This window comes from Bos mutus, chromosome 11 (assembly GCF_027580195.1).
Source record: "Bos mutus isolate GX-2022 chromosome 11, NWIPB_WYAK_1.1, whole genome shotgun sequence".
Classification (NCBI taxonomy): domain Eukaryota; kingdom Metazoa; phylum Chordata; class Mammalia; order Artiodactyla; family Bovidae; genus Bos; species Bos mutus.
Window position 1 is genome coordinate 70,154,812 of NC_091627.1, and position 22,575 is coordinate 70,177,386.

Sequence of the window (22,575 nt, forward strand, 5' to 3'; positions counted from 1 at the left end):
TGCCATTTCCTTCTCCAATGCATGAAAGTGAAAAGTGAAAGTGAAGTCACTCAGTCGTGTCCGACTCTTCGCGACCCCATGGACTGCAGCCCACCAGGCTCCTCTGTCCATGGAGTTCTCCAGGCAAGAGTACTGGAGTGGGGTGCCATCGCCTTCTCCGTCCCCATACCCCTAGGCTCTGGAAACTACTGACTTGCTCTTTTTCTCTGTTAATTTGCCTATTATGGAGATTACATGTAAATCGAATTATACAATTTGTGGCCAATTATATCTGGCTTCTGTCACTTAGCATAATGTTGTTAAGATTTATCCACGGTATGTCCATACTTCATTTTCTTCCTGGCTTTTCTTTTTAATAAGATTCCAGAGTCATGTGTTGGAATAGCAGAATTACTTCAACAATCAAAAAACCCCTCTATCAACCAGACAGTGCTTAGCTCAGAAGAAATTAAAGAAGGACTTAAACGCCAACAAGGGAGGAATGTTGATGCCCTGAGGTAATTATTAATGCCTGCTTATCCAAATGTGTAACATTATAGACAGTAGGTTGTGAATGTCTCTCAAATAGCGATGCACTATAACTACCTAATGAAATTTACACATTAATACTGAAGAGATACCAAAATATTAAGTAGTTATTGTGAAGATCTGTTTGTCACTTTTAGCTATGGAGATAGAAAAACACCATCTTAAAATAATCATGTCATATGTTTTTTCAACATGAATTGATTTTTCTTGTAGTATACATATTCCACTCATTAAATCTTAAATTTAAGTTCAATATTTATCTTGTCATAGCTCTTACAGTAGTAAGCTTTTGATCAAATTTATATGAATTTGTTATCACGATATTAGTAAATTGCTTTTAGATTTTTGGAACCAAAGTACTTCAGCAGTAACACTTAAGCAGGAGCTTTCTCAACTTTATTATTTTCTTTGCCTTATAAATGTACTCATTAATTTTTTTCCCAGCATTTCTATATAAATAAAAAACTTTATAGTCTACTTCATGTATACCTGGGTGTTGTGTAGGTAGACCACTCCTGATCACCACTCACGGATTTCCTTTTGAATGCCCACCCAGGAACAGTTCAATTGCTCAGTGTACCTAGCACTACTTTTTTTTTCTCTCTCTACTTTTTCCTCTCTTTTCTTATTTTCATTTCCATGTCACCCGTCTGCTTACTTCACTCTGGCTTATTTTTCATCAGACCCTTTATAGTCTGGTAATGAGGACGGTGAATTTGGCAGGAATTTGAATTACATTTTTGATATTCATCTTAGCATTGTATTAAAATAGTAGCTCACCTGAAATTTTTTTTTTTTTTTTTTAAGGAACTATGAAAATTTGGTTAACACTTTGCTAGATGGTGTGGAGCAGAGAAATTTGTAAGTGCAAAAAAAGTATTTTTTTAATTCCCAATGCTTTTATCTTCAATGTTATAGGGGATTTCTACCCTGAAGACCATGAATGACTATTAGTGTGTTTTCTGATTTTTTTCCCACTCTCCCCTTTTCAGGCCCTGGAAATTTGAGCATATAGGCATTGGGCTTTTGTCTCTACTCTTGAGAGATGACAGAGTGTTGCCTCTTCGTGCCATACGTTTTTTTGTTGAGAATCTCAACCATGATGCAATTGTAGTTCGAAAGGTACATATTTTATTTTAGCTATGATCTTGCGTTTGAGAATTTTTACATGTTGAAGTATATTGATTTGAAATCTACCTCTCTTGGATCAGAGATGGTAATAATTCATCCAACAAATACATGAACAGGTGTTCTCAGACGCTGTGAATTTCAACACTGGGGATATAGCAGGAAACACGTTTATAGGTTATTGGACAGCCTGACTTTGAAAAATTAACCACAGGTATATTATAACATGTTACAGGAAGGAAAAGGTGTCTGAGGGATAAAGATTTTTGGTTTTACTTGAAAACTATCTGAGGCGGGTGACCTGGCCTGGCACATTGGGAAAAGATCCCTAGGAAGAAATGTCTAGGCTGAGATAGGAAGAATAAGCAGGAACAAAGAAAGGATACAGGTTGTTTAGGCAGAGCCTTGCATGGGTTGAGGGTTCAACAGTAAGAACTGCAAACGACTCAGCCCAAATCAGAGTTAGCACTCACGTGACTGTGCCGTCAGTGGGTGAGGTATTTCTCTGCTTTTGAGAGAAACAAAACTCAGCTTCTGCTTTGGGTCAAGGTAGCAACCCTTTGAGAGATGTAAAATGTACCTTACCTGCTTCTTTTCTAGATGGCAATCTCAGCTGTTGCTGGCATTCTTAAGCAGCTAAAAAGAACCCACAAAAAACTGACCATCAGTCCCTATGAAATCAGTAAGTATTACCAAATGTGATGAATAGTGCTTCTTAGTCAGACTTGGAAAGCTTCTTTGAAATGAATAAATTATAGTTCTTGATCCACATATTTTTCTGTACCAAGTATAGAAGTATAGGAGATTTTTTTTACTTAAAAAAAGATATTTGTTTGGCTGTGCCAGAGCTTAGTTGTAGCACGCAAGATCTTTGTTTTAACATGCTGGATGTTCAGCTGCAGCACGCAAACTCTTAGTTGTGATATGTAGGATCTAGTTCTGTGACGAGGGATCAAACCCAGACTCCCTCCATTGGGAGTACAGAGTCTTAGCCACTGGACACCAGGGAAAGCCCCTAGGAAGATTTTAATTCTAAGTATGAAATAATATTATAAAGGGAAAACAGTTGACCTAGTAAAAACTAGTGATAACGATATTTATAAAACAGATGGCTCTTTATGTCTTCATAATACGTAAAATGTGTACCTTTTACACACTCTGGATACACATTATCTACTTCTTATTTATCTCACCAGTTAAGCAGTTGTACTAGTTATTTCTCAAACAGTATTTCACAGACTTAAATACCATTACCATTAATTCATCAATAAGTGTTTAGGGGCAAAGTTAATTTGATTTTGGAAGGGGAAATATTTTGGGGGGGCTGCACCTCATGCTTAGTTCTGGGATCTTAGTTCTGCGACCAGTAATTGAACCCAGGCCCTCGGCAGTGAGCATGCCAAATCCTAACCAAATTTATCATTTGACTATCAAATTTTTTTTAATCTCTGGTAACTCCTGAGATATTCAAACAGCTATCTTCAGTTTTCCTCCCTACCCCATTTTAGGAGGGGAGTTTAGCTATGCGCCACCATCTTTATTTTGGAACAGAGAGAGAATGTGAAAGTGTACACATGGTGAAATGTAAAAATTGAAGCCATCTGGTTGAAGAATACATGGGAATTCTTTGAGCTTTGTAATTAAGTCAAGCCTAATTGAATTAATCAAACCTAACAATTTTTTAAATTTTGGTAAAAGGAATGAAGTACGGATCAAACTTGATTTTTTTTTCCCCCCCTCAGATAACTATCCCAGCACCATTTAGTAGATGATAAGCCCATTTTTCCTCTTCTGATTTGAAATGCTTCATATGTATGTGGTTTTTTGCTTGACTGAATTTTCGTAGAATCTTGTTAGGAAGATAAAGTCACACTAGCACTATGGATTGGTTGTTGAGAATAATTATTGCACAGATATTTTGAAGTTCATCAAATGTAATTGTCTTTTCCTTAGGTGGATATCCTAAACCCACCCAGATTGTTGCTGGTGATAGGCCTGATAACCACTGGTTGCATTATGATAGCAAAAGCATACCAAGAACTAAAAAAGAATGGGAGTCAAGTTGCTTTGTGGAAAAAACTCATTGGGGATACTACACCTGGCCACAGTAAGTTGCAGCTTGCCACGCACCTTACTACTGAACAGCTTATCTTCAGTAAAATTTGTTTTGTCATCTGGATTTCTGTGGACGTTCTGAGGCTGTTGAAGCATAGGCACTCTGTCACCAAAGATACACAATCTCTAGCTTTTCCGCTCTTCTTTTCTTTGTTCTTGTCAGTGCTGTGCCTCATCCTGCCTCTATTCTTGTCTTTCCCTTAGACTTTCTTAGTCCTACCCTTACACTTCTAAGGAGTTTGTTAATAGTTGCTTTGAATTATATTCTTGCCTATTAAAAAAATACTACACCTGTCTAAACCAGCCCCAAGAAATACTTCTTTGTCTTTTATTGACCCTAGTAATCTATGTTATTAGGATGCGCGACCTGATAGATTTTTTTGTGTATTTTATTTAATTTATTTTAATTGGAGGCTAATTACTTTATAATATTGTAGTGGTTTTTGCCATACATTGACATGAATCAGCCATGGGTGTACATCTGTTCCCGTCCTGAACCCCCTCCCACCTCCCTCCCCATCCCATCCCTCAGGGTCATCCCAGTGCACCAGCCCTGAGCGCCCTGTCTCATGCATCGAACCTGGACTGGCGATCTGTTTCACATATGAAAATATACATGTTTCAGTGCTGTTCTCTCAAATCATCCTAACCTCGCCTTCTCCCACAGAGTCCAAAAGACTGTTTTATACATCTGTGTCTCTTTTGCTGTCTTGCATATAGGGTCATTGTTACCATCTTTCTAAATTTCATATATATGCATTAGTATACTGTATTGGTGTTTTTCTTTCTGACTTACTTCACTCTATAGTAGGCTCCAATTCATCCACCTCATTAGAACTGATTCAAATGTATTCTTTTTAATGGCTGAATAATATTCCATTGTGTATACGTACCACAACTTTCTTACCCATTCGTCTGCTGGTGGACATCTCATGCTTTTTATCCATGAAGCTCTAATGTTGTTGTCTATCTACGTGTGTTACCAATACAAACTCTTACTGTGTAGGAATATGGTTGTTTATGCTGGTGTGGAGGAGCAACCTAAGCTTGGCAGAAGCAGGGAGGATTTGACAGAGGTAAGCATCTAATTTCACCATTTGTGAACACACCTGGTTCACATGCGTCTTGCTTTTGGCTATTGATTTATTAGAACTTAGTTCACGTTTTTCTCCCCCAAATTTGTGTCCTGCAGTGTAGTACAGTAAGTGCTGGCAAATGTATACTCCCTTTCTCCCCCTGCCCCAACCCTCCTCCCTTCTCTTAGGACCAGCTGTCACAAGGCTTATGTCTCTAAGTCACTCTCAACTGCCTAATTAGCACTCACTTAGGTACTGACTTTTAGTTTTTTATTGCATATAAATGGTGGGTAATCAGTAAATAATTATTTATAGATTTAAGTTGGAACCTCTCAGTCTTCATAGAACTTCTTTATCATTTTGAAGAATTTTAAATTTATGTCTTCCTCAGTTACGTTTATGCTGTAGCTTCTGTAATTCTGAACAAAGTTTACTTTTAACTTATGGTAGTTTATAAATATGGAAATAATTTTGAATAAATTTTAATCCCTGAATGTTCTTTTTTTTTTTTTCCAATTTTAAGGCAGAACAGATTATATTTGATCATTTTTCTGATCCTAAATTTGTCGAACAGTTAATTACCTTTCTATCTTTAGAAGACAGAAAAGGAAAAGATAAATTTAATCCTCGACGTTTTTGCCTCTTTAAGGTAACTGTTATTTATATACCCTTTTCATAAAGCTTAGTGATTCTCAGTTTGTAGGTTTGTGAGTTCTAAAGTATTTGATCAAAGTTTGAGTTTAGTCACCTGTTACCTTTATTTAAAATTACTTTAGAAGTAATGCCTGTCGTATTCATCTTGGCTTAAGGTTTAGGATTCAAAAAACCAGGCTTTTTAGTGTTTATCTCTAATATTTGTAATTAGCAGTAGAGATAAAATACCAAAACCCACAAGACTGTATGCATTTCATATTTGTTTGATTTTTCTTGAGGTGTGTGTGATATTTGTAAGATCAGAAAGATTATTAAGTTTTATTTCATTGATTATATTTTAATGTGATGTGGCAAATGACAAGTGGTTTTATCATTTTAACTTACATTGTTAAAGCAGTTAAGTTCTAAGGTGAGAACATGGATTATTTTAAGCACAGTAGTAATATAGTAAACAAATATGAGCATGTTATAATGGAGATGTAGTCATTTGAGTACTGAAGAACTTTTTCTTTATTTGCATAGGGTATATTCAGAAATTTTGATGATGCCTTCCTCCCAGTTCTGAAGCCCCATTTAGAACGTTTGGTTGCAGATTCACATGAGAGCACCCAGCGATGTGTTGCAGAAATTATAGCTGGCTTAATCAGAGGCTCTAAGCATTGGACATTTGAAAAGGTGATGTAATTTGTGGACCACATTTCTTAAAGTTGCATTGTCCATTTGTGTAGCAATTCCCAACGCATTGGGTATTAACACCTGGATTAGTCCCCTCAGCCTCCTCTGCCCCTCTGCCTGTGTTCAAGTGCCACCTTGGGGCCAGCAGTCCTGCTGAGGGAGTGAGGCGGCAGGTGGTCGGACAGGTGTCTGACGGGGATGGTGGTGGGAACAGCAGTGGAGCAGCCAGTGGTCCTGTGTGCTTATCTCATCTCCACGGGGTCAGCCTGCGGTGCCCATGCCCTCCAAAATGGACAGCAGAGTATGTGTTTATCAAAACATTTTCACTGCTGCACCGAGGAGACACGCATCTTTAAAAAAAAAATGATATTAGCACCTAAAAGATTAAATGCTTGACTCCATATTGCTTTTCTTCCCTGATAGCTCAGTTCGTAAAGAATCTGCCTGCAATGCGGGAGACCTGGGTTTGATCCCTGGGTTGGGAAGATCCCCTGGAGAAGGGAAAGGCTACCCACTCCAGTAATCTGGCCTGGAGAATTCCATGGACTGTATAGTCCAAGTGGTCTCAAAGAGTCAGACACGACTGAGCGGCTTTCACTTTTGACTCTCCATTGCTTTAGAGTATAGGTCACAGAGTCATGTTCTGTAGGTGGCACTGAATATCTTTTACAATTTGAATTATTTTCCATCCAGGTATGTCATGCAAAAAGAACTTTAGTTTCTCTTGAAAAACAGGAAGCTCCTGGAACCCTGCTCCCATGTTGCTGCACTGTATCAGTTGGCTGGGGCTGTGCATGAGCGTCTCCCTTCATGAGGCGCTCTCTAGCTTCTCCTGAAGTCTTTTCTCTTAGCCTCTGTGCTGCTTTACTCATTTGGTCTTGTAGATGGTTTTGAATTTGACAGCCTTGTTTTGAGTATCCCTCTTTTGAATTGTAAGATTAAGTTTTACATATCCACCTCAAGGTTAGTTTCTTTCCTAGCAAAATGCACTAGACTGAAAGTAACCTGGTAAAATGTTCAGAATGCCTGAAAACATTCATACTTAATTACACGTAGGAGGATTATGAACACTTTTTAATATATTAATATATTATTTTATACTTATTCAAATCATGTATTAAATAAAAGAATTTGTTAGATTGTAACATTGCCATTTTCCTGGCATATCATGAAGCAGTTTTATGTAAATATGTTAATATGTAGCCTTGTCATCCTTTCTCTATCATTTTTGAGTTACCTCAATCCCAGAATACAGCTCCTTTCCTTTTTAGTTGTTATAAAATATAGCTTGTTTTCCTTTTTATTCAGAGTCTAATGCTAAACTGGAAATTTTATCACAAACCATCTCTTCCCCATTTGTCTTAACATAGGTCCTTTTGACTAAAGTAGGGTTCATGGACCTGTAGCTTAAGCATCACTTGGGAGTTTATTAGAAAAGTAGGATCTCAAGACCCATCCTGAGCTAATTAATCAGAATCTGCATTTTGTCAAGGATATTTGTGCTCTCACTAAACTATGAGAAGCAGTTCAGTGTTTAGACCCATATATTCACTGCCTGTGTAACTGGAACACATTTTTAAATGCTATTTATAATAACCCAAAACTTGGAATGTAAAGATGATGCTTTCAGGTAATACTAAATTGTATTGAAATGTCATTGGTTCCTGTATTAGAATTCAATCCTGTGACTGTAAGCATGCAAAATACAGAGATGACTGAGGTTTTGTTTTAGCTCAATGTACTATGTTATTCAGACATTTGAATAGATAACTTCTCAATAGTAGGAGAGATTTTGTACAGAACCATATAAGTTGTCTCCTCTTTTCTTTTTTTTTTTTGCGGGGGGAAGAGGGGAGGAAATTGCCGTATTATCTGGCCATGTTTTCATGTATCATGATACCTTCTTCAATTCTTTGGGTCTTTTAAGAAATAAAGGAAAGATCAGTTTGTGTATTTGTATGTGTGGGTTTGCAGGAACAGATAGTTTAAGAAAAGTGTTCTGAGTATCGTTAACTTCTATATTTTATTTGAGTAGGTGGAGAAGCTTTGGGAACTTCTATGTCCTCTACTTCGAACAGCATTGTCCAACATTACAGTAGAAACTTACAACGACTGGGGAACTTGTATAGCAACATCCTGTGTAAGTTTTCCTCTTCATTTTTGTGTCTCACTAATGATCTATTCAAACTATTTCATACCCTATCTCAAAATATGTAAAATCTCATATTTCTTGATCCTGAAATTTTGTCCTCTTACATAACTGGAGAGATGGTGCTGTTTAGCCTTTTAAACAAGCCTTGAGTGATAACTCTTAAGTAATAATTATACCTTCTTTGCCATGATAATTGCATTTTTAGATTAAATGACAAGCCAACTCATATACCTAGAAGTGTCACTTATATATAGTAAAAGCCAGATGATACAAGGTTATAGGTGTCATTTTTGACAACAGAAACGTGCAGAGCAGTTATACTTTGATTTAAAACAGTCTGATTAGCTGACAGTTTTCTCACTGTTGCTCTTCCTAACATCAGCTACATTTGGATTTGACTCACCCATAAGTTTTAATTTGATTTTCTTCCTCAAGACTTAGGTTTGTTTATATTTCTAAAGTAAGGATGTCTGATTTATTTGCAGAATTATATGGCCCCTGTTTTAATTGCTACTTTATGTTTTCAACACAGGAAAGCAGAGATCCCCGGAAACTTCATTGGCTTTTTGAACTGCTGTTGGAATCACCACTGAGTGGTGAAGGAGGATCCTTTGTAGATGCATGGTAAATAAGAAGGAAACTGAGGAGGTTAACAAAAGATAACATCTTTGTTCTTGATGTAGAAGTGGAAGTGAAGCTCTGCACCTCTAACAGCTACATATCGTAACCCGGTTCTTCTGAGTGATGACCATAGTCCATTTACATACAACCTATGATGCTAAGTAGAGTTATTTCTCACTTGAGAACAAGTAGGAGAAATGAAGGCAGCCTGAGCAGTTCAAACAAAAAGTAGGTCCAGCCTACTCTATTGTTAACATCTTTTCTGTCAGGACTGCTCTTTTGTACCATTATGATATTACTAACTTCCTTATCACATGATCTAATTTTTTACACTTTCCTATTAGGAAAGAAGATAGTAATCCTTTTAAGGAAAAATATACTTGGGCATAAGGAGCTGTAAAACAAATTACTGAACAATAGAAGGAAATCTAGATAATCCTGTTAATAAGAAAAGTCATTTATTATTAATATTAATTAGTAAGGAAACTTCTAATGCTTAGAGATTAACTCAGTGAGTATTCTAAAGTCTGTTTCTTTTGTCTGTATAGTAGTGGAGATGAAATGGAATACAGAGAAAATGATGTAGAAAAAAATAATAAAATCTTCCTAAAGATGCTGTTCTATACTGTCAGCTTGAAAATGAAACAGTTTTAGGTAGAATACAGACTGTCAACATGTAAAGGCAGAACTTCCCTTGTGTTCGAGTGTTAAGACCCTGTACTTCCACTGAAGGGGCATGGGTTTGATCCCTGGCTACGGAACTAAAATCCCACATGCCACAGAGTGGGGGAGTGGGGGACAGGCAAAGGTGGAGAGGGGCACTAACCCAGCTCTCATTTGTTTTGATTTTTAGTCGACTCTATGTCCTCCAAGGCGGCCTTGCCCAGCAAGAGTGGAGAGTGCCTGAGTTATTGCATAGACTACTGAAGTATTTGGAGCCCAAACTCACCCAGGTTTACAAAAATGTTAGGGAAAGAATAGGGAGGTGGGTATTATTTTCCCTGTGGTATGGTATACCTCTTGAGTCCTTTTTATTAAATTTTGGTGTCAAATAATACATACTGTTTATGTTACTGTTGAGTTTTGTGATATACTTTTCTTCAGATTTTGTTTTATATTGTATTGTGGGACCTTAGATGAGAGGCTCTGAACGGAAGGAGACCACAGTTCGATTCCTGGGTTGGAACAATCCCCTGGAGAGGGGAATGGCAATCCACTTCAGTATTCTTGCTTGGAGAATTCCATGGACAGAGAAGCCTGTGGGCTACAGTCCTTGGGGTCCCAAAGAGTCCGACTTGACTGAGCAACTACGCTTGCACTTTCTGAATGTAAAATAGAATGGTATTGTGCTCACAAGCAAGTGGGGAGTGGTTGCCACACTGCAGTTTTTAATACCTCAGAGTTGTAGGCACAGGCACAAGTTGTAGGCACAAGTTCCTCTCCAGGAATTGTCCTGGGCAGATTTACTTTGGTTGGGTCATACTTTTGAACCTTAGTTTTATCCATAATGTGGGATCTATTCTTACTATATATATTTTATTTTACAGTGTGCTGACCTATATATTCATGATAGATGTTTCTTTGCCAAACACTGCACCAACAGCATCACCTCGTGTCCCTGAGTTTACTGCTCGAATTCTAGAGAAGTTGAAACCCCTCATGGATGTAGATGAAGAAATTCAGAACCATGTTATGGAAGAAAATGGAATTGGTGAAGAAGATGAACGAACCCAGGGCATTAAACTCTTAAAAACTAGTGAGTGGCTCAAGTTAGTAGAAACCCCCTTTAAAAACAGATACTTTAGATTATCCTACTGACTTTTTTCTCTTTTTTTAATTATTATGGTAAAATGTACATAATATAACATTTACAGTTGAGTGGCATCAAATAGTTTACATTATTGTATGGCCATCACTTTCACCCATCTTTGTACTCTTTTCATCTTGCAAAACTGAAGCTCTGTACCCGTTAAAAAATAGCTCCTCATTCTCCCCTCCCTCAGCCTCAGACAACCTTCAATCTACTTTCTGTCTCTATAATATGCCTATTCTAGGTATCTCATGTAAGGAGAATCATAAAATATTTCTCCTTTTATGTCTGGCTTTTTTCACTTTGTGTAATGTTTTCAGTGTTTTTCTATTCATAGACTTTTAGGTTGCTTATGCCTTCTGGCTATTATGAATAGTATTTTTATGAATGTTAATATAAAGTTATATTTGAGTCTCTGCTTTCATGTCTTTTGGGTATTGAAAGCAGAATTGCTATACCATAGGGTAATTCTATGTTTAATTTTTTGAGGCGCCACCAAGGTATTTTCTACAGTGGCCTCATCATTTTATATTCCAAACAGCAGTATTAGAAAGATTTCAACTTTTGCACCTTTTGGCCAACATTTGTTTTCTGTTTTTATGACAATAGCTCTCCTAGTAGGTGTGAAGAAGGTATCTTATTTTGATTTACATTGCCCTCATTTTTCATTTTTGTTTCTTTTCATTTCCATTTTTGTTTCTTCTTTGGAGAAATGTCAAGGTCTTTGCCCAGTTTTGAATTAGGTTGTTTTGTTGTTTTTGAGTTGTAGATCTTTACTAGGAGTGTAAACAACTAATTTCATTATCATTTTTGCTTTGTGAGGATGTTTGAAGGCTGGTTTTCATCTGTACTTCATGTGGTTGTTTGTAGATAAATAGTTATCTATAGCTAGCCGATTGATTCTTTTGAAAGTGATTTCAGTTCCCTGGATTGGTTGATAACCTTTGTTTAGGATCCTGTCACACTGCTGATCAAATCTGAAGTAACACAGATGATCTCTTTCTTTACATTGAAGAGCTCTCAGTGCTTTTCTGGGTTGCACTATATCATAGAATTATTCTACCTTATGTAGTCTCTAACTCAGTAGTGAAGACTGACTCTTTGTTTTTGTTTCCATAAGTTTTGAAATGGCTGATGGCAAGTGCAGGAAGATCATTCTCTACAGCAGTCGCAGAACAACTTCAGCTTCTGCCTTTGTTCTTTAAGGTAAGTTTATGTCTGAAATTAAAGCTGCATCCCCTTTTGACCTTCAAAAGAAATTATTATCAGAGGGTTGATAAGTTTTCAGGCTGTATGATTTGTGTACATCTCTAAAAAAAGTCATCACGGGAAAATCATTAGGTGATCAGTTCAATCATTCAGTCATTTCCGACTCTTTGCGACCCCATGAACACAGCATGCCAGGCCTCCCTGTCAGTCACCAACTCCCGGAGTCCACCTAAACCCATGTCCATTGAGTTGGTGATACCATCTAACAGTCTCATCCTCTGTCGTCCCCTTTTCCTCCTGCACTCAATCTTTCCCAGCATCAGGGTCTTTTCAAATGAGTCAGCACTTCATCAGGTGGCCAAAGTATTGGAGCTTCAGCTTCAACACCAGTCCTTCCAATAAACACCCAGGACTGATCTCCTTTAGGATGGACTGGTTAGATCTCCTTGCAGTCCAAGGGACTCTCAAGTCTTTTCCAACACCACAGTTCAAAAGCATCAGTTCTTCGGTGCTCAGCTTTCTTTATAATCCAACTGTCACATCATACATGACCACTGGAAAAACCACAGCCTCGACTAGACGGACCTTTGTTGACAAAGTAATGTCTCTGCTTTTTAATATGCTGTCTAGGTTGGTCATGACTTTCCTTCCAAGGAGTAAGCATCCTTTAATTTCATGGCTGTAGTCACCATCTGCAGTGATTTTGGAGCCCCAAAAAATAAAGTCAGCCACTGTTTCCACTGTTTCCCCATCTATTTGCCATGGAGTGATGGGCCTGGATGCTATGATCTTAGTATTCTGAATGTTGAGCTTTAAGCCTGCTGTTTCACTCTCCTCTTTCACTTTCATCAAGAGGCTCTGTAGTTCTTCTTAACTTTCTGCCATAGGGGTGGTGTCATCTGCATATCTGAGGTTATTGATATTTCTCCCAGCAATCTTGATTCCAGCTTGTGCTTCCTCCAGCCCAGCATGTCTCATGATGTACTCTGCATATAAGTTAAATAGGCCGGGTGACAATATACAGCCTTGATGTACTCCTTTTCCTATTTGGAACCAGTCTATTGTTCCGTGTCCAGTAACTGTTGCTTCCTGACCTGTATACAGGTTTCTCAAGAGGCAGGTCAGGTGGTCTGGTATTCCCATCTTTTTCAGAATTTCCCACAGTTTATTCTGATCCACACAGTCAAAGGCTTTGGCATAGTCAGTAAAGCAGAAATAGATGTTTTTCTGGAACTCTCTTGCTTTTTCCATGATCCAGTGGATGTTGGCAATTTGATCTCTGGTTCCTCTGCCTTTTCTAAAACCAGCTTGAACATCTGGAAGTTCATGGTTCATGTATTGCTGAAGCCTGGCTTAGAAAATTTTGAGCATTACTTTACTAGCATGTGAGATGAGTGCAGTTGTGTTTGAGCATTCTTTGGCATTGCCTTTCTTTGGGATTGGAATGTAGACTGACCTTTTCCAGTCCTGTGGCCACTGCTGAGTTTTCCAAATTTGCTGGCATATTGAGTGCAGCACTTTCACAGCATCATCATTCAGGATTTGAAATAGCTCAACTGGAATTCCATCACCTCCACTAGCTTTGTTCGTAATGATGCTTCCTGAGGTCCACTTGACTTCACATTCCAGGATGTCTGGCTCTAGGTGAGTGTGAGTGATGACACCATCGTGATTATCTGGGTTTTGTACAGTTCTTCTGTGTATTCTTGCCACCTCTTCTTAATATCTTCTGCTTCTGTTAGGTCCATACCATTTCTGTCCTTTATTGAGTCCATCTTTGCATGAAATGTTCCCTTGGTATCTAATTTTATTGACGAGATCTCTAGTCTTTCCCATTCTATTGTTTTCCTCTATTTCTTTGCATTGATCACTGAGGGAGGCTTTCTTACTCTCCTTTCTATTCTTTGGAACTCTGCATTCAAATGGGTATATTTTGGGGATGGTCTTGATTCCTGTCTCCTGTACAATGTCTCGAACCTCCGTTCATAGTTCATCAGGCACTCTATCAGATCTAGTCCCTTAAATCTATTTCTCACTTCCACTGTGTAATCATAAGGGATTTGATTTAGGTCATACCTGAATGGTCTGGTAGTTTTCCCCACTTTCTTCAATGTAAGTCTGAATTTGGCAATAAGGAGTTCATGATCTGAGCCACAGTCAGCTCCCGGTCTTGCTTTTGCTGCCTGTATAGAGCTTCTCCATCTTTGGCTGCAAAGAATATAATCAATCTGATGTCGGTATTGACCATCTGGTGATGTCCATGTGTAGTCTTCTCTTGTGTTGTTGGAAGAGGGTGTTTGCTATGACCAGTGTGTTCTCTTGGCAGAACTCTATTAGCCTTTGCCCTGCTTCATTTTGTACTCCAACGCCATATTTGCCTGTTACTCCAGCAGTTTCTTGACTTCTTACTTTTTCGTTCCAGTCCCCTCTAATGAAAAGGACATCTTTTTTGGGTATTCTAAAAGGTCTTATAGGTCTTCATAGAACCGTTTAACTTCAGCTTCTTCAGCGTTACTGGTAGAGGCTTAGACTTGGATTACCGTGATATTGAATGGTTTGCCTTGGAAATGAACAGAGGTCATTCTGTCGTTTTTGAGGTTGCATCCAAATACTGCATTTCAGACTCTTTTGTTGACTGTGATGGCTACTTCGTTTCTTCTAAGGGATTCCTGCCCACAGTAGTAGATACAATGGTCGTCTGAGTTAAATTCACCCATTCTAGTCCATCTTAGTTCGCTGATTCCTAGAATGTCAGTGTTCACTCTTGCCATCTCCTGTTTGACCACTTCCAATTAGCCTTGATTCATGGACCTGACATTCCAGGTTCTTATGCAATATTGCTGTTTACAGCGTCAAACCTTGCTTCTATCACCAGTCTCATCCACAACTGGGTGTAATTTTTGCTTTGCCTCCATCCCTTCATTCTTTCTGGAGTTATTTCTCCACTGATCTCCAGTAGCATATTGGGCAGTTACAGACCTGGGGAGTTCATCTTTCAGCATCCTGTCTTTTTGCCTTTTCATACTGTTCATGAGATTCTCAAGGCAAGAATACTGAAGTGGGTTGCCATTCCCTTCTCCAGTGGACCACATTCTGTCAGACCTCTCCACCATGACCTATCTATCTTGGGTGGCCCCACAGGGCATGGCTTAGTTTCATTGAGTTAGACAAGGCTGTGGTCCATGTGATCAGATTGGCTAGTTTTCTGTGATCGTGTTTTCAGTCTGTCTGCCCTCTGATGCCCTCTCTCAGTGCCTACCATCTTACTTGGGTTTCTCTTACCTTGAACATGGGGTATCTCTTCAGGGCTGCTCCAGCAAAGCACAGCCACTGCTCCTTACCTTGGATGTGGGGTAGGTCCTCTTGGCTGCCGCCCTGACCTTGGACGTAGGGTAGCTCCTCTCGGTTGCCGCCCCGACCTTGGACGTGGGGTAGCTTCTCTCAGCCATTCCTGCGCTGTCGCAGCTGCCGCTCCTGTGCCGTTGAGTTAAATATTTGTTGAAATTATCTTTTTAATATTAGGTAAGAGTAAGATTTTGACAGTTAATGTGAAAAGTCTAAAGACAGAATATTGTTTCACTGAGAGCCAATTTGCAAGTAATAATAGTTTAGGAAAATACTGCTTGCTTAAAAGAAAGTTACAGTGGCATTTTTGAATATAACTGTTTCTGACTTTTTAATTCAATGTGTAATAAATCCAAAAATCAAAATGTTCAGTATATTGTATTTGGGTTTCCCTGGTGGCTCAGATGGTAAAGAGCCTGCCTGCAATGTGGGAGACCCGGGTTCAATCCTTGGGTCAGGAAGATTCCCTGGAGAAAGGAATGCAACCCACTCCAGTACTCTTGCCTGGAGAACTCCTTGGACAGAGGAGCTTGGCAGGCTACAGTCCATGGGGATTGCAAAGAGTCGGACACGACTAAAGTGACTTAACGTGCGTGCATATTGTATTTATTTTATAATGTTGAATGGCACTGTATATCGTTGGTTCTAACGAACACTTGCAGAAAGTAACCTGTCTCCATTGATCATATTGAAGTTTTATTTGCTGTAAGATACAACCTGAGGTGTTTTTAATCATTCATCCACTCAGTGATTGAAGCTGGTAAACTAAGATTAATGTAGTAGTTTCCAGAATTATAGTTGATAGTGATGCTGTGGTTGGTTGTGGATAAGTATAGTCTTATTGCAGATTGGGAAGGCTTAGTACAAATATCACCACTATGTGATAGCTACTGGTCAGTCCAGTTGTTGCTGTTTAAGAACCAGGGCCCTTGTTACTATTTATAAGCAAATGGCATGCTAAACTTCTGATCTGCCACAGTGTGTTTTGTCTTTGCTGCTGCTGCTGCTGCTGCTGCTGCTAAGTCGCTTCAGTCGTGTCCGACTCTGTGCAACCCCATAGACAGCAGCCCACCAGGCTCCCCCGTCCCTGGGATTCTCCAGGCAAGAACACTGGAGTGGGTTGCCATTTCCTTCTTCAGTGCATGAAAGTGAAAAGTGAAAGTGAAGTCGCTCAGTTGTGTCAGACTCTTAGCGACCCCATGGACTGCAGCCTACCAGGCTCCTCCATCCATGGGATTTTGCAGGCAAGAGTACTGGAGTGGGGTGCCATTGCCTTCTCTGGTTTTGTCTTTAGGAGATTCCAAAAGATAACACTCCTGGTAATTTTCAAAGGATTCACTACTAAAATACTTTTTAAAGTGCCCTGTAGGGCCTGATGCCCAGAATACCTTTGGGGTCTTCTCTATGTAAAAGTGGACGGTGGCTATTAGTATATGTATATATATGCCTTTGTAACTTGTGAGTCCTTGGTGTAGATTTGATTTGTCTTTAGGGCAGTGGTGCTTCAAGTTTTTTCCACTGCCTTTCACAGTGGGTATGGAATATGAGCTTATAGTTTTGTTAGTGGGTAATATGCAATGAATGTTAGACCAGCTGGAGTTCCACCCCTTTTCTTCACTCAGAGAAAAAGTCAGCAAGCAAATAGTGTATGAGAATGAGATTGATAGGATGGTTTGAATCCACTTGAAATTTATAAAAACTGTAAATCACTAGAATACTGTACTGCATAGTTTGCTAGTAACGGGCCTAACACGTGACCTCAGTATACAAATATTGAGGTTGAGAACCTCTTTTAGGTCTTCATGGTAAAAGGGGTCCGGGTTATGCAGGTCTCACAGCACAGATGAACAGCATTATTGTGTAGACAGATGAGATGTACAGAGTAAAGATAAAGAGGGGACTATACCATTGACTAAACTGTAGGAGGAGCACAGAAATAGTGGAGATGAGATCAGTAGTTTTGTTTTGGACATATTTGAGGTATTTATTTGATTCTAAATGAACTATTGTTTTTCCTGTCCCATGAAAAGCAGTTTTATACCCCCCTTCCCCAAAATAACCCTTGGAAATACAAGGTGCAAGTTTCAGTTATTTGTGTATTCTACTTTAAGATTCTCCATTTTGCTTCAGAATGAGAGAAGAGGATTTTTAACCAAGAATAACTAACAGAGCACAGGCTTTGAATAGAGATCTCGTTTAAAATCCTTTCTGTGACAGGCGCTGTTTTTTGGTGATTTTAGACAAGCTACTGAACATCTAAGGTTATCTTCTTCTATGTAGTGTGAATAATAGCAGTATCCCTCACGAGGTGGAAATAAGATAGTGCCTGTGACCTAGAGAGCACAGTGTAAAATGTCTGTTACAAGTCTTTAACCAGACTTTAACTTGGAATAATCAAGAGCTCAAATGCTAATGGTCAGGGCGAGAGAGGGGACGTGTTTCCATCTTAAGGGAGCAGCACTTTCTACAGGTTAGCACAGTTTAATGGCAGTTGAATCTGATCTGATACACTAAAAATAATAAATTTGTATGATAACGCAAAAGAAAGATTAGGATCATTCCTTTTTTATACCATTGTATTCTTATTTTGTATTTTGGTTGTAAGCATTAGAAACTAAGTGACTGTGCCAACAAAACTAGTAAATTAGCTCAATTACTCAGAGATACCTGCATAGTTCGTAGAATGGAAGTAACAGCTTAAGAACAGAGTAGGAACCACAGCAGCTCTGAAGACCTGGGTAACAGCATCTAATAGTCTCTTCAGGGTGCTGTCTCCTTGCATCTTTCTCTTCAAGATTCAGATACTCAAAAGAAAAAGTGTGCTAATACATGATCTCTTTCTCTTTAAAAAATATGGTTTGAACCGAGAAATGTACAGAATAAACCTAGGTCATCTTGTCATACCAGAAACCAAGGATGCTGTAGTTGTTCAAAGGACTTGGAGCCAGTTTGAGCTCTATAAAAAAGAGTAACCACAGTGGGTTAAAACCATCAAATTTGTTGAAATGCATTGGTTCTTAATGATACTTTAAAAAATTGTTTCATTTTTCACATCTGGAGGTTAGGGAAGTCATTCTGAGTAAGAAAGAGGTTTTTGTATAAAACATTCCACTGTTGTTTAGTTGCTAAGTCATGTCCAATTCTTTTGCACCCCCATGGACTGTAGCCCGCCAGGCTCCTCTGACCATGGAATTTCCCAGGCAGAATCTTGGAGTGGGTAGCCGTTTCCTTCTCCAGGGGATCTCCGATCTCCCTGATCCAGGGATTGAACGCATGTCTCCTGCATCAGCAGGTGAATTCTTTACCACTAGTCACCAGAGAAGCCCATAAAGCATTCTAGGCAACAACGAAGAAGGAATGAGTGTCACTATTTTGGAAACTTATGTTTTTATAATAGTTCATCGCAAAAAGAGAAAACTGGATGTAAGTGAAGGAAATACACAGTACTATTAATACTTATATTGTGCCCAGTCAGACTTGAATAAAATCAGACCTCTGGATCTAATGGCTTCTTTATAGGACAAACTAGAGCCAGTGGATGCCGCAAAGGAATGTAGTCAGGAAAGGGGGTCATAATAAGGGAGACTGTAAAAACAAAGGACCTGCCCCATCCCCCTTGTTTTAAAAGAAAGGAATTTTGAAAGCGGGTAGAGGAAATTTATAGATTCTTCTTAAATATTAACAGACATTCCAAATGCAGTGTTGTATGGTTATTATGTTGAACCAGATTCCCCCAAAGTAATTGTGATAACATGTATGAAATACTTGGAGAAATTTGAGCACTACTGAACATATTTTAGCTGTAATGAGTTTTTACGTATAATTTCATGACATGTTTTTTAAATAAGAGACTTTGTCTTTCAGTGATAAAAATAAAATACTTATGGATGAAATATGTTTGGTATTTGTTTCAAATAATTGAGGGAGGGGGGACAATAGGGGAGCAGAAAATGAAAGGAATAGCCATGAATTTGTCATTGTTGAAGAATTGGTTGATTCATGGGAATTCATTAAACTGTTCTTTAGTTTTGTATATGTTTGTTTTTTCTGTAGAAGTTGTTAAAAATGTGATTTCTTTCATGTAAGGATGCCTTTGTACTTACTGGCTGTTTTTTAATTTATGTCTTTGTTTTGTTTTGTTCTTGTTGTTCTCTAGATTGCCCCAGTGGAAAATGACAATAGCTATGATGAACTGAAAAGAGATGCAAAGTTATGTTTATCACTAATGTCTCAGGGGTTGCTTTACCCTCATCAAGTGCCTTTGGTACTTCAGGTGCTAAATCAAGTAAGAGTGTATATCAGAAACTTGTATCTTTGGTTAGAATTTTGGTTTACCATTCTAAGAATTTCACAGAGTCACCTGTGATACACACACACAATACCTGCTATTTGCATTCATTGTGAATCTTCTTTTAGCATGAGAGAAGACATATGTCAGCCAAAGAAACAGATTTAGAATCTGTACATGGCTTTGCCACCAACGTCTGTGACTTTGTGCAGGTCACTCAACCCCCATGTTTTCTGTATACATAAGGAGCTAATTCTTGGAACACCTTGGATACAAAGTGCTTATTGGGGTGGGGGTGAGCATTCTCTTTTACCATTTCCCCTTTATTTTATTCATTTCTGTTTTCTGATTTGTGGTAAAAAGACCTAAGTGAGTGTCTATTTTCTGGCATTTTTATTTATTTATTTTTTTTAATTTAAATTTTCTTTTTTTTTTGGCCACACTGCATGGCATGTGGGATCTGTGGGATCTTAGTTCCCCAGCCAGGGATCAAACCTGCACCCCCGGCAGTGGAAGCTCAGAGTCTTAACCACCACGGAAGTCCCATAGCTGCATTTTTAGTGACTCTGTGCTCAGCTTTACCCAGTTATTATGTGTGTTATATAGAAAATGGACACTTTCCCTCAGTTTTCAGATTTTTAAGTTTGATTACAACTGAAAGATATTTTTTAATAGCCTCAAATGGTATTTTTTTATGCAGTAGACTATAGTAGTTCTCCATTTTGTTTGCTTTAACTACCCTACCTACTACTATCAAAAGTAAAATACAATAATATGCAGCCCTTGGAGGAGTTAAGTCATTAATTATAAATAACTCTTCTAAAATTGACTTTCATCCATGTGTTCCTTTCCTTTCACTCTCATTCGTATATTCAGAATACATAACTTCACCTGAGACAGCTTGTGTGCCCTTTTGTTTAGAAGGAAATACAAGATGAGCTTGCTCTGGCTGTACTTGTAAAAGTAGAGTTACATTGCAAATTTCTATTATTTGTGGATAATGCCACTGTCATCTCATGTTCTGGTCATTTCTACTAATTTCTCATTCACAGACAGCAAGAAGCAGTTCTTGGCATGCTAGATACACAGTGCTGACCTACCTCCAGACCATGGTGTTTTATAACCTCTTTATTTTCCTAAACAATGAAGATGCAGTTAAAGACATCAGGTGGCTGGTTATAAGTCTTTTGGAGGATGAACAGCTAGAGGTAAAATTTAAGTTATAGCAAACTGAAATTTGAATAAATTTAAAGAAAGCATTTTGGTGCCTCTAAAAGAGTATTTACACACTAATATGTAAAGCAACTTTAATTTTAACATAGCCCTTTGTAATTACTTTTGATACCCCAAGTGTAAACAAACACTGGACACATTCTTGTTCTGGCTTCTCTTTGCAGTTGGGCAGATAACACTGATGAACCAAAGTCTTCTGATCTATGAAATTGCAAATGATAACGCTCTACTTATTTTACTGATTTTTAAAGGGCTAATGGGTATGTGTATGAGAGCAGTTTCAAGAGAATGAAAATCTACACATAGGTGCTATTATTCAGTAGATTTAAGAAAAGATTGTTATCCCTGTTTATTTTCCTTGGTAGAGAAATCGAAGTCAGCTTTTGCTAAGGAAACATTAATATTTGTACAAAAAGACCATGTTAGTTCACATCAGCCTAATGCAAGAAAAGCATGATGTGATAATTATGGAATAAGACGTAACTTTCTAAATTGGCCTTAGGTTAAGAAAAAGTAATTGAAAGTTTTGTGAAATTTTTGTTTATTTTATTTTGTGGACTTTATGGGTTTTCCATATAGTGGAGCACTCCCAGTGATTATATATATTTTATTTGAGAGCACTGAAAATACATTTGTATCTATAGGAAACTGGGACTGGAAACCTATTAATTTTGCATTCCAGCTTGCTTGTGTCCTTTGGAGCAGATGTGTCGAGTTACTGAGTACTTACACCGTAGCCGTAACTCTGACAAGCTCCAGTTAAAATATTTGCAGCTCTCTGTAAATTGTTTTAGAGGGTTTGTTTTTTGTTTTTTTTTTCATTAAAGAATAGAAATGGAAAGGTGGAAATCTCCAAGGACAGTGTTTCCTACCTTTAGATATTATAGCAAAATGGACTGTTTTCTGAATCTTGTTTTAGAACACTTTTATAGATTATGTTTATATTTTATTCCATGTAGTAGGCTTAAACTTAGCTGTTACTCTATGCAACCAAGTATGAAATAAAAAATTTTATAATGTATTTCATATATTATAATGAAAATAGCAAAGAATATGTTAAGTACCCCCAAACTGTCACACTGAAAAATTGAAGAAAAAATGTTTTGAAGGAATAAGTGGCAAAGCATTTTTTCAAATTATTACTGCCTTTCCTTACAACTGTTTAGGAGAAACTATTGTGATGTGTATAACTTTTTACAGCTTTTTTTTTGTCTTCCCAAAACTTGAGTTCCCACTTCAATTTGAAAAAACTATTAGTATTTCTATAGACTGTATTTATAGTCTTAAAACAGCCTATGAAGTTTGTAAGAATTAAAACGGATATAAATCTCTACTGTGTATGCCAATTATAGAAATTATCCTGTGTCTTTATTACCAATGAAAATAACAACGGCAGTTGTTTTAAGGGATGTAGAGTCTAGGAAAGTTTTATTTTAATGTCAGGCTCTGGCACTGCTTTTACAGTTAAACTCCAGATAAGAAAAACTCAGTCAGTGGGAAAAGAATGTACGGAAAATTTTTTATAGCATGGGTAAGCGTTTACTTTCTGTAAGCCTGGTGTTAGTGACTCATCTGTTTTGAGGCCAGGACCCTTTAAGAGCCTGATGGATTCTCCATTAAGAAACTGCAAAAGAGCATTCACACAGTTTGAATACAAATATCAGGGAAAGTCCCCACCCCACTTCCCACACCACCCTCCCCACCTCCCCAGGCTTAGGATCTCAAGTCTAATGGAAGTGAT

General features: G+C 38.1%; 1 protein-coding gene across 1 annotated transcript in view; it reads left to right on the forward strand.

Annotated features, from left to right (window-relative positions):
* The window catches only part of PSME4 (proteasome activator subunit 4), a 100,306-nt gene that overhangs the window by 71,532 nt on the left and 6,199 nt on the right, over positions 1-22,575 (forward strand). The window contains exons 29-43 of the mRNA XM_014482025.2: positions 361-497; positions 1,336-1,389; positions 1,521-1,650; positions 2,257-2,338; positions 3,610-3,763; positions 4,778-4,847; positions 5,371-5,496; positions 6,024-6,176; positions 8,212-8,316; positions 8,861-8,952; positions 9,803-9,934; positions 10,497-10,705; positions 11,880-11,965; positions 19,470-19,598; positions 20,654-20,809. Of these exons, the coding sequence (XP_014337511.2) occupies positions 361-497; positions 1,336-1,389; positions 1,521-1,650; positions 2,257-2,338; positions 3,610-3,763; positions 4,778-4,847; positions 5,371-5,496; positions 6,024-6,176; positions 8,212-8,316; positions 8,861-8,952; positions 9,803-9,934; positions 10,497-10,705; positions 11,880-11,965; positions 19,470-19,598; positions 20,654-20,809 (1,815 nt within the window). The remainder of the gene's footprint in view (positions 1-360; positions 498-1,335; positions 1,390-1,520; positions 1,651-2,256; positions 2,339-3,609; positions 3,764-4,777; positions 4,848-5,370; positions 5,497-6,023; positions 6,177-8,211; positions 8,317-8,860; positions 8,953-9,802; positions 9,935-10,496; positions 10,706-11,879; positions 11,966-19,469; positions 19,599-20,653; positions 20,810-22,575) is intronic.